The 12,875-nt window shown below is 41.1% G+C and overlaps 1 protein-coding gene across 2 annotated transcripts in view; it reads left to right on the forward strand.

Moving 5' to 3' along the window:
- The window catches only part of prmt3 (protein arginine methyltransferase 3), a 52,951-nt gene that overhangs the window by 19,599 nt on the left and 20,477 nt on the right, over positions 1–12,875 (forward strand). For both annotated transcript variants that reach the window (XR_007030611.1, XM_035628929.2), the window contains exons 11-12: positions 3,310–3,388; positions 8,917–9,104. Coding sequence is in view for 1 of the 2 variants with exons in the window: in XM_035628929.2 (XP_035484822.2) it covers positions 3,310–3,388; positions 8,917–9,104 (267 nt within the window). In the remaining variant the exon portion in view is untranslated. The remainder of the gene's footprint in view (positions 1–3,309; positions 3,389–8,916; positions 9,105–12,875) is intronic.

Raw genomic sequence — 12,875 nt, forward strand, 5'->3', positions numbered from 1 at the left:
TTGCCTTGGCCCTCCCAGGACTGGAAGTGATGATGATCTGCAGTAATTGTGGAAGACGTGGTTTGAATGCAAAAAAGGAGTACTGAAGGACGGAGGAAAGTGTAAACTGCTGATGCAGAATTTGTACCAGAACGCCTCTTGGTACCTAGAATTGATAGCCAGTGTCCCGAAGGTGGATGGAGATGGAATCTGTAAAAAGTGCAGAACAAATTATTTCTTTTTAGTTGTCTGTGTAGAGTTGATAAAAAAAAATACTCGGATGAAAGTCATGACAATAGTGACACAGCTGTAAGAGCATGTTTTCCATTTTTTTTTTTTGTGTGCGGGTGCGTTTGTCTGTGCGTTGTTGTTGTATGTGTAACTGTGTGTGCAGGAGCCCACACAGGGCAATGTGTTTTATATGCTAATTCTCTTAATGTGCATAAGCTGCTCCAGCCCATTCTCATTAGGTTTTCATTAGTCTCTTTTATGGAAATGCACAGTGACTATACTGCAGAGCGTCGGCCGCTCCGGCCCGGCTGCCTGACAGTAAACTGAGCTGTTTCCTCACGGCCGCCCGTCTGTGTCGCTGAGTCCCGATGCAGACGGACTGGTCGATGGGCGCAAGTTGTGGGGAAGAAAGTGGAAGAAATGGGTCTGCTGTTGAGATCGAATCTTGTTTTTCTTGACAAAAAATCAATAAAGATAAGTTGAAGTGAGATAAAAGAGAAAGTCAACAACTAACTAATTTCACACTTTGATCACACTTTGATCAACTAACATCAAGATGGTTGTTTTTGATTCAGGGATGTAAAGTGGCGCAATGTTTCCTAGCTAGCCTGGAAACAGCTAGCGTACCCTGCCTTACAACGAGTCCAATGATGATGTACATCATGAATTTGTGTTTTTGAAATATGCTTGCACGTTGAATTCATTCATTTACCAGCGACATTGTGACTTTGAATATATCTCAGCAGCTGTTTTTTTAATGTTCGTGGTTAGCTTGTTGGCTAACACATTGTGCTAGCTTGTGGATTTTTTTTCTCCCTCTCATCAAAGGCTAGCTGTTCCCACCTGCTACAACTCATCGTGCTAAGCTAGGCTAAACATGTCGCCATCTATTAACCTTCTCAGTAACTTTTGGAAAGCAAGTTTTTGGGGTTTTTTTAGGACTCAACGCAACATATATAAATAAAATGTATTATTATTATTATTATTATTATATGGATGTAGTTTGTGGTGTAACGGCCTCAGTCGTTTAGGTTCGGGATTATGCGTTCCTCTCATAAATGATTGACCTTGCAAAGCTACACAACCAGTATAATCTTTCTTTACATTAATTATAACACTGTTCACCTAACATATTTGACATATGTGTTATTACATAGTTATATACTATGTTGTTGTCCATTGTAAAGGATATTGGTGCGAGTCAAAACTTTGTAAGAAAATTAAGGAAATTGTTCGTTTTTTTAATTAGAAGTTCAATTCATGAAATCCGAGTGAGACTGTTGAAGCTCGTTGAGTTGTCTGGGATCATCAGAAGTCACGACTTGTAATGCCTCTCTACATCAGCCTCAGTTAAACTTCAGTTGTTCTCCTTCAGGTCTGGTCCTCCTCATGTGCCGGTCCAATGGCCCAGAAGTGGGCCTCTGCGTTTGGTAATTAATTTAGCAGATGTATAAGTTCTTTGTGGTACATGCTGCTGGCAGGATATGAAAAGGGCAGTAATCCTGGAGCGCTGTTGATGATAAAAGTTAGGTGTGACTGTGCTTTGGGGCATCTCTCTGACTCTCATCTCCTCCTTCCCTTCGAGTGAATCAGTGTCCTGTGAAATTGGGCTCTAAATTACGAGGCCGGCGTACTCCTGTGTGAGGGTTTTAAAAATGACCTCCTCTGCTGCTGCTGAGGACATCGAGTGACCACGGCTCTCAGCGGGCCATCAGCCAGCCTGACTTTGGTTCGAGACCAGTCCACCGTCGATAACCTGAGAGAATGTTTCCCTTTATCGCCTCGCGGAGGATGAGGTGCTTATATCGGCTCCATCGCTGTCATCATTATCAGCTCGGGTGTATGACAGAGATGGTGACGATTTTGGAGTTGGGGTTATAAATCAGGGCTGTTTCCCCCGTTTGTCTGCCGGTTGCTCTCCTCGCCCCCCCTCTCTGATAGAATGAAGCCTTTATTTGAATAATAAGGCTCTTATCTCACTGAATTACTATTCAGCTGGTCACTGCAATCTCTCTCTACATCACTTTGCCTTCTCCTCTTCCTCCTCTCTCCTTTTCACTTCTTTTCATCCTATAAACATGCACACTCCCCTCATTCACTCTTTATCTTCCGTCCTGGCCCTCACCTCTCCTTGTCCCTCTGTCCCTTCACTAAAAAGAAATTAGAAATTTTAAAACCTAATCAGCCCATGTTGTTAATGTTTTTTCTTATTTTTCCTATCAATCGAATGATTTTCACACCACCAGTGGGGGGCCATTTCCCCTAAAATTCCCAAATATTAAACTTCCCGGAAATATAAAATACAGCACAATAGCATTTAGTCTTACCCAAATTACACAATTTATTGTGTTGGCGAGTGACATCCAGATGGAAAACTTTCCCTATGTCTTCCCTATGCTCTTGGTTTCATGTCAGTCATTTGAAAACTGCGAAACGCTTTTGGATCTGTGTTCTGGTTTTTTACCTTAAGGAGCAAGCCTGTGTTACAGTTTTCAAATGACTGACATGGGTCAGAAGTTACAGTTAAATGTCCATGTACCAATTTGGCTCCTCCTCCTCCTCCTCCTCCTCTTCGGCCCTGGTGGTTGTATGCCCTCCCATATGTTTTAAACTGGCCCCAAATGTTGTGCGCACGAGTGACATATTGAAGGGGGCCAGCGTGGCAGCTCAACCTTACTGGATTGGTTGAAGGTGCTGCAGCAGATAGAAAAAGCCATTTGTCAGCAGTATCTGCCACTCAGGTCGAAGCCAACAAGATGTGGACAGAACTCAATTTCAGCATTAATGAAATAATACCACGGTTAATGTGCTGTCCACCGGAGCAGAACATGAGGTCAGCCCAGGGTCAAACCTTTTGAATGCTGGGTGGCAGAGCACGTAGACGCATCACTCGATTCACAGTCATTGCTAATTCCAATTTTCACACTAGTGATCTTGGATTAGAAAATAATAATAATAATTGAATTGTCTTGCAGATCTGTAGCCCTCTCCTGGGATTCATTAATTACATACCTTGAACTGTCAAAGACACCAGATGGTTCTGAATGAAAAGCTGCTGTTGTGGTTTTGGGATAGTCATGTGTGTTTTGTCTCTTCCAGGGCTACTTCCTGCTGTTTGAGTCCATGTTGGACTCTGTCCTGTACGCTAGAGACCTCTACTTGGCCGATGGCGGCTCAGGTGAGTCACTCACGCACTTTCTATTTTTAAGTCCTCACATAGTTCTCACATGTACCAGCAGCATCATAAACGTTATAGACCAATCAATTCATATTTAATGTGGCATAAAAAATAGGTGGGGGGGGAATTAAAGTGGAGAAGGTATTGCACTTTGTCTGCGAACACTAAAAAGCACTGCTGGTTAATTATCAACCTCAGACCTGTCACCTCATACCACCACTGCCTATACTCAATTTAAGAGTTTCCCTGTCCTTGACCAGCCATGGAATTTCTTTTTAGTTTGGGACAAAACAGAGCCAGACTGATATAGAGTTTTGTTGTTTATTCTGTACAATAAAAGTTTTCATATCGCTGAAACTGATGTCTGGGAAAGGCTCATACAAATAAATCCGTTGGGCTCGACATCAAATGGGACATTACATTTTTCAAAATAGGACATTTGTTTAACTCCAGTTATACTCTCCCAAAGTTACTTATTTATTTATTCCTGCAAATCTTATATACAATTGACAAATTGTATCTGGATGTTAACTGAAAAAAGGGGGTATTGGTTTGTGTTTCATTACATCGTAAAGGTTGTTTCCACTGCCATCGAATAGTTTGGGTGGCACAGTGCAGAGTGATACTGTGAAGACATATTTGACACAAATGGGAATAATTGGAATGATTTTCCTGTATTTCCATCTGGATGTATCAAATTGTACACGGGTCAATGCGAGCAGCTACAATAGCAGGGTGTCCTTTAATTCCTGGAGTCCTAGAAAAGCCAGAAATATATGAATGATTTTTGTATGACATCTAATCGCAGCCATGCTCAGAGGTGGTGTAACAAACAGCTGAGTGGGGATGTTTCAGTCAGTGGGGGGAGGCTCAGCAGCTCGTCTCAATCTGACACACAGCTGGTTTTAAAGACAGCATGTCTCCTGTATGGCTGACCTGAAGGATGGGCCAAGAGCAGAGACACACACACAGTAGTTACTTTTACACTTCGCTTCAGTAGCAACTTGGCCATGTTGTTATAAACCTCATATCCTGCTTAGAATATTCTTGCGAGCCTGTCTCACGAAAAAACAATAAGTGACCTATCGTGACTTAAATCCCATGTTGCACTTAGACTGACGTTTGACACGTTTCCAAAGGGATTTGCCTCTGTGCATGTCAATCTGCAGGGTCGTCCCATCCCTGCCTCTGACCATATTTAATGGCTTGTGCCGAATGCGACCCAGCTACGGAACGGTTCCGCCACGCTGCCTTTTAGTGGCTGCTCCTCCTCGGGACACGAGAGAAAAGGTCACGCTCGCCCATAGAGAACGGGTCTGTTAGCGAAAGGGAGATTGGACAGGCGAAGGTGCCCAACCTGAGCGGGGCAGACAGTGTCAGAGGGACAGCGTATGGTTCGTCATGAGCCTTTAACCCTGACGCTCCCAACACAACAGGCCGCTCTCGATGGATGGCAGGAAGTAATATGAAAACAATGAGCCACAATCGACTTCGGCAGGTTTATTTGTGTGGTGCCAGACACTTAAAAGAGGTCAGTTACTTATGTCAGTAGTGTGTGTAGAGGCTATATTATAGGGTAATGTTGTTTTTACCGTTCGGAGGTAAACCTGCCCCAGGCTGTGTTTACGTGCAAATCTGTGAAGCAAATATTCCTGAGCACAGCAAGACTGCATCTTCACAAAAGAAACAAAGGTAGATACCTAAACTGTTTGATTTATTTAATCCTAATAAATAAATGGTCTGAAGTATATTTCAGATTTTATTCGCATGTGTGTGTGCACACGTCTGTGGCGAGTTATTCGTCCGACCCCGCAGCACATGCTGCTGCTGCTGTATGTGTGTTTAAGCTACATTAGAAGAGAGTTACAGCAGCTCCCTCATTCTCCCCACTACATTAACCTCCCCTTCATCCTTAAATGTGTCCCTGCATGCCTGGCACAGCACAGCACAGCATCCAGGGAGAATGGATCTGTTTCGTCCCATGCCCCCGTCCCCCCCTCCTCCTCCCACACTGTCTTTCCCTCTTTCACAGCCAACCAATGGGGGAGATGGTGTGAGAGGTTGGAGGTGTTTGTGTGTGGGGGGGTGGGGGGGGGTGACAAACAGGCTGTGACCAGCGAGTCGAGAAGGACGCAGATGTCAAAGCCATGAATCTGGGGACGCCCATGTACTTCCCCCCCCCTTCCCCTTTTTCTTTCTCCATCCACACCACTGCACCCCCTCCCTCTCCCATCCGTCTCTCTGTCTCTATTTCTCTTTCAGTGTCTCGCAGGCGGGCCTGTCCCAATTCTGCCCAATCAGCATCCCCACCCCCTCCTCCTCTCACCTGGCCCTCATAATTACTCACTCGGTCCAGTAATCAGAGTAAAATGAAGTGACAAATCTGCTGTTTGTGTGTGTGCGTGTGTGTGCACAGTCATTAGGTACCGTGACACTCACAGGGTCACAAGCAGGCTCCAGCTAATAATGGGAGGCCGCGAGTTGCCCATCACTGAGCCGTCAGCATCCATTCACATGTTTTATGGACCGACGTGTCGAAGGTTATGTGAGAGTGCACACAGCAACACACACACACACACATGCTGAGCAAAATGTATAAAACGTGGACATTGGAAGGGTTGAATTTTCTTTTTCTTTTCTTTTTTTAAGATCGCAAGTGACTTTCTAAAAGTTTGGGGTTTGTCTGAAAGTCTTGGGTCACATTTGGTTACAATTCTTTTGGATCGTTGTTTTTACTTCTTCTGTCGTCCTCTTTCCCTCTTATCTTCTTCCTGTAAAGCATTTTATACATTATATTTTGAAAGGTGTTAATATGTATGGCTGTCTTGCAATGCAAGTTGGGTCAGGTATGTTTATTATAAAACATTATCTATCTATACTCAAATTATCGATTACTCTGTTGATTATTTTCTCAACTAATTGATTAGTCGTTAGGTGAAAAATGTTGATCATGTTTCCCAAATCCCAGGATGATGTTTTGTTACCAAAGATATTTAGTTTACTGTCATAGAGGAGCAAAGAAACCAGAAAATATTCACATTTAAGAAATCCAAGAAATTTGAGATTTTTTTGGGGGGGGGGGGGTAAAAACTACTTCAACCGATTAATCGTTTTTTAAAATAGTTGCCGATTAATTTAGTAGTCGATTGCTAATCGATACATCGATTAACTGTTGCAGCTCTGAAAACAACACATTTTTTTCTTTACATTACTAAAATAAAATAAACTACTAACTAAAATATTAAGTTTGACATATCCATATGATATTCCAAACTGTAGATTAGGCCCCAGGCCCTTGTGTTGGCTAATGTTGCTGCACAGTGGGGACAACAATGGCTTCAAGCATCTCAGCTCTGGCTTAATCACCAAGCATATTAACCGTACAAAGAAACGCATCCCGATGTGAAAACACAATGAGAAAACATTAAGGCTCATGTTTAATGCTCATTTTAAGACGTGGATAATGTTCATTCAGTAGACGGTGTTATGTAACATGAGGAGCTGCCTACGTTCGGTCCTCACAGCTTTGAAAGATTAAACTAGAACCACAGATCCCTTGTGATATCTTCCATCTTCTAAAAAAGAAAAAAGATGTTTTTCCTGAAGCAACAGCTTCAGGTAAAAAAAAAACAAAACTGAGGTGATGTCCAGCAACAGTCATTTCTCTACGGTGATAAAGGCGAAGCTGTCTGTTGTAAAAAAAAACAACAACACGTGTTTAACTGATCTGGCCACTGGAAGAAGCTCCAGAACCTTCAATCTAATCCCATGTCACATGAATCCCCAACACTTCATTAATTATTGCACCCAAAGTAACGAGTCTGCGTGAGGATCACATCAGTGTTTATTGTTGTTTTCTTTTGCACTCATTCTTTACCTGAAAGCTTAGCCGTCAGTGTCACAGATAATGACGGAGCTCAAGCAAGAACAAGCAGGGTAACAGTTGATGCCGTGCAACTTCCATGAACATGCCTATACTTTAGGTAATAATGGGGATAATGGACTATTGCTTCTTTCTTTTTTTTGACTTGTCTAAAGATATGTGTCTTTGCTTTACTATCATTCCTTGACCCAGATTGGAAAACATCAATATATATATATGTATTATGTTGTGTACTATAAGTTCAATTTGATTGTTCAACGTGCTTCCTGACTGGACAATGTGTATGTGAAAAAGGAAGAAATCTATATTTCTGGATTTGGAGCTCAGACAATCATGTTAGGACTTTTATGAGTTTGGGATCGTGTCACAAGTTTTTTGGCACGAAAAATGTCTCAATGTTCACAACCTCGGGAGATAAGGAAAATGTATTATTGGGCTTGGGGACGTGAATGCGACCGGTCCATTTCTGAGGACGTTGGAGGTTTTTTTTGGTTTTCCTTTGTACGCTTGGTCCAGCAAGGTGATATTTTAGTGTGGAGGCCACCCTTGGTTTAAGTCATTGACTTTATATAAAGATGGGCGACATTTCAGCTCTTCTAAAATAAAGCCACATTGTCTGGATCGCCCCCTGGTGGCTGGCTGCAGTATAGGTCATAAACCTCACCTCCTTCATGTTAGCAGATGGGACATGGACCAAACCAAAAGTCAAAAAATACACTCCAAATAATTTTAACCCCTAACCCTAATTTTTGATAGTTCCTATTACACTGTTTTTGTTCATGTGTTTATTTTTAATGATAAGTTTGGTTTTGATTAGTTATTTACTGTAATGATTGAAAGCTGAGACTGACTCGAGATTGGTCGAGCACCTGTATCGGACCTCAGTACAACGGTTCCACTTCACAATCACTGCTCCACATGACGTCACCAGGTCAAGATGGCAGCTCCCCGTATCCGGGGAGATTCTGGCTCCATTTTTGTACAACATGAAGTGGAGAGACCTCACCCATCTTCATTTACAGTCTCTGCTTTTAGTAATCACGTATAGATTAGTTTTGTTTTTTTAATTTTAGTCGTTAAAGTGTACAAAGTGTTAAGTATGAAAGTAGGACAAAATGGTCATCAGGCCACGATTTGTTCACGTGTGATGGATACAGTCATTACAGCAGCCTCGGGAAATTGATGCGAAGCTCCACACCCACACGGGCATTGTGATTAAATTTGTTGAATGGTTTTGTAAGTCATTATATCAGTGGATATTACGCACGTCTCAGCACTGAGACTAGACGTTTGCCCACCATTTCTTTTTAGTTATGATTGATTGGTCTTTTGTTTTGAGTTTGAAAGAAAAAAGATTCCTGAATCACTCATAGGTGACCAGGCAGCGTTACAATAGTTTTATCACACTGACGCTGCATTTTGAGATGCACTGACCTCCAGAATTATCCACACGGACACATTTTTATGGTGCTTTTAATTCTTTACAGCTGTGTGTAGTCATATGAGACGAGCTTGAGGCAACATTCAGGTTTTAATCTTAATGCATCCTCAACAGACCCGTCGTCATACAGCAGATTGAACTGTGTTTTTAGGGGATATGTAAGAAGAATACATTGACTCCCTGCTCCTCTTGTCTTCGCTGCAGTCTACCCAGACCTTTGCAATATCAGCCTGGCGGCAGTGGGCGACACGCAGAAGCACCGCGACCGCATTGCATTCTGGGATGACGTGTATGGCTTCAACATGGCGTGCATGAAGAAGGCGGTGGTGCCCGAGGCTGTTGTACAGGAGGTGAACGCAGACACCCTCATCTCGGAACCTGCAGTCATACAGGTAAACACGCTCATAGAGTAGGTCAGTGCAACCTTCAACCTCAAGTCCAGAAACAAGTACAGTTCATTTAAAATATGGTTTATGAATATTTAGTGTTTCTATAATGACAATAAATTCAAGAGGTACATGAATTTATTGTAATCATAAAAAATGTAATCATTATTATTATATATTTACAGAACGCTCCTGAAATGAGTTTCCACTTAGAGAAGAAAAGGCTTTCGGATCATTTCTGTGTTGTTTTTTTCCTTTTCCTTTTAACTTTATATATTTCATCAAGTACATAAGTCTCTATAATTTGACATTTTACTGTTTTCCAGGAAATAAAACTGGTAGTTTAGATGTGTTTTCTTTTATTTATTTACTTATTTTTAACAAGAAAATAAATTGAACTTGCATAACCTTTACACTTACTGTCAGGATGAAGTTGTATGAGCTCTGTGTAGTCATGTGATGAACTGTTCTGCTCACGAAATAAGTCTGTTTTGTGTAGAAAACTTGTGTTTATCGAGCTCTTGTTCCCGCTGTCACAGGAGAAATTTAAAGGATCATGACATAATTACTATGGATGAGTGATGATTTTTTTGAATTTTCATTGTGTCAACAAAATAATGGTTGAAAAATTCTTGATTACTTTTTCCCCCCTAATAATGACTGGGTCAGAAAATACAGAAGAAGAAGATTTAGCTTCACAAAACATTTTTTAGACTTTGGTTCTATGTGGAGTTTCTCTATAGTTTTACCTCTTCAGGCTTCAAAAAGATATTCAGATCAAAAAGTCAGAAGTCAATATTCAATTATGGACGATGATTAATTATTGACAAGCAATCCAAATTATATATTTAATTCTAGTAAGAGGTCATAGGTCTGGTGTTATGGGCTTCCTGCTGTTTTGATTTATACACTTGTTGCGTGAACGTTCACAGCGAAATCTACTGAGTTTAAGCTGAATCCCGCCTCCCTGCTGAAGACAATTAACAGTTTCTAGGTGTTTTAACAGGACTCCGAAACAATCGGGTTTTCTCACGGTGTTGCCGACGGTTGTCGGTCTGACAGATGATCAATGTGTTTGTGAAAGATAGAGAGAGCGAGAGCAAGCGAGAGCGGGGCAAAGAGCGCTGCACACAGCTCTACAAAAAAGGCAACTGTTGGAAAATTTAAAAATCATTAGGAAACTGTTGAGGGGCAAATATAGTATAGGATATAATATATATATACATATATATACACAGTAGCCTTTATACAACACGCGCAGTGTATTTTTTGTGGCAGTGATCACAGTGGCCCCTCAATAGTGTGAATGACACTTACTACACAGTATCTGATAATTTACACCTGTATCAGATGGATATGTTGATAAACCACTGTCATTCAAATTCACACACACACACACACACACACACAAACACGCACACGCACACAGGAGAAATAGAGTTTGTTCGGGCCCAAGCTGTTAGAACTGAGACAGAAAGAGTGAGAAGGAGTTAGCTATAGAGAGAGAGAGCGAGAGAGAGAGAGAGAGAGAGATAGGGCCCTATGGGATGTGTGCGTGCGGATGTGTGTTTGCTTTATCTTTGCGTAATGTGTGTTCTCTCCCATCAGCTCACTGAAAACTGCTCTATCCACAGGAGGCTGAGAGTAATGAAGTTTCCGTAAGAGGAACTTAAACAAGGATTAGATAGATCAATCACCCAGTGCTACAGCATTGGCGCACACACACACACACACACACACACACACACACACACACACACACACCTAACAACATTGATACCTCCACTGAATCTCTCCGCGAAGCAACGTTCTTCCCTCTCGTGTCTCGCACCATTGTGCGTTTCTCTGCCAATTGGCCTTTTTTTGCTAAGTAGCATGTCCTCCGCCCATCTGTGGCTGTGATGAATGAGCGGGGGGAACTTGATGTAATGGAATTTGAATCTTCTAATCGATAGTTTCTCCCCTCCAGTGACAAATAGACAGCCCCTCTGCCCAAATTACACGGACTCTCATCTATTGCGTCCCGCTGATACGATCCAATAACATTCCATTAAGGCTGGCTGCTATGCCGTAAAATTGAGAGCCCTTCCATGGAATTCTAAATTCCTGCGAAACAGTACGGTTTTTTTACTCAGTGAGAACAGAGGAATGTTTAACTGTCAACATTTGAAGCTGCCTTACATAATTTTAGTACTTTAAAAAGTCTCTTTTTCTCAAGTGTTGCTTTAAATCAGTTGTGGGGAAACATTTTTTAACCATCAAGAGCCATTTTTTATTTTATCCCAAACTTCTATCCTCAGTGCTGAGACATCCTCAGAGGGCCACACTAAAATTGGTGGAGAAACACACACATACATATATATATATATATGTATATATGTCACACTAACCTCTCGAAGGCGATGGATGGAACTGATTCTCTTTGGCGAGACATCTGATGTCAGATGGTAGTGTTGACGATGATGCTCGCAGCAGCTTATAGCCGCAACAACTTGCTCAAAAAAATCCTCACCTTTGGTTAAGTGTCATGCAAAGCTTGAGAAGCTTTTCCCTCGTATCAAACTCTGCATTTTTTTTTACATGTTTTACCATATAAATAATCCGCTCTAACAAATATTGCCTCTTTTTTTTATCTGCCCTTGTTGTAGCATTATCTGCAGCTACTCTTTTATAGCAGCAATTTTGCAATTGTCAATTTGGGATTAAGGAGTATTTAGTTTTCCTGTGATTAGCTTGTTGCAAACAAGCTAAATACACAGCTGTCTGGAGCTAATGAGTTGCTAATGTAGCTGTCTTGCACTTGTACACTGTCTAATGTTTGCTAGATTATTTACTCCACTGTATGTCCTACGGGAGGACTAAATGTTGATCTCTCTCTCTCTGGGGATACTTTTACCGTTTCAAACGGCCTGATTTGATAGCAGGTCTTTACTGGAGTGAATCCTTTTTTCTTGTTACTTTTACGGATCAATGTTTACAACACCTCCTTTAGTCTAGATGTTTGTGGAATCTCATCGCTTTCAGATTTGCAATCACTGCCGTTGAATGTGTTGTCCAGTGCTGTTTTTACAGTTTGACTAAAGGCAGTCCGCTGTGTTCCACCTTTATTGGAAATGTGTTTAGCTCACTGCAAGTCTGTGCCGCTAAGGGCAACAGTAGGTGTGAATTAGCTGTTTGTTATTTTCATGGTAAACGGTAACAGTACCTTTAAGTAACGTGATTTTTTTTTTCCTGTTTAATATAAACTGACATTTAAAAAAAAAAAAAAACATCAATTCCCTCATCAGATTAATCCAGATCTAGTTTAGCACATGTATATAGACGCAAGAAAATGTATAGAGGTTTCAGGTTATATAAATGAGTCAGAGGATCGTTCAGGTTGAGAACAAACAACCAGATTCTATTTGAAAGAGGATGCAAAGATGAGCTGTTATACTTCTTAATCCATAGCTTAATATTACTATGCACACTCAAGGTTTCACAGGGCATTGATGAGTTATTATTTAAACTACAGTTGTGGACTTCTGGACCTTTTTTGTGGCTAGGATGATGAAAATAAAATACAAAAATGAAAAAAAAGCTTCAAAGTCCAGCTGAAACAACACAATTTTTTATAATTCATGTAATGTTTTCATGTCATTTGTTGGCTAAACAGTAGTCTGTCAGTAAAATATGCACAAATATAAAACCAAGACAAAAAGCTGCAGTGTGAATTTGCTGATATTGTTGCTTCCTACCTTCTGCAGGTTTGTGTTTATTGTTTCTATTGTGATCACA

Source organism: Scophthalmus maximus, chromosome 4 (genome assembly GCF_022379125.1).
Source record: "Scophthalmus maximus strain ysfricsl-2021 chromosome 4, ASM2237912v1, whole genome shotgun sequence".
Classification (NCBI taxonomy): domain Eukaryota; kingdom Metazoa; phylum Chordata; class Actinopteri; order Pleuronectiformes; family Scophthalmidae; genus Scophthalmus; species Scophthalmus maximus.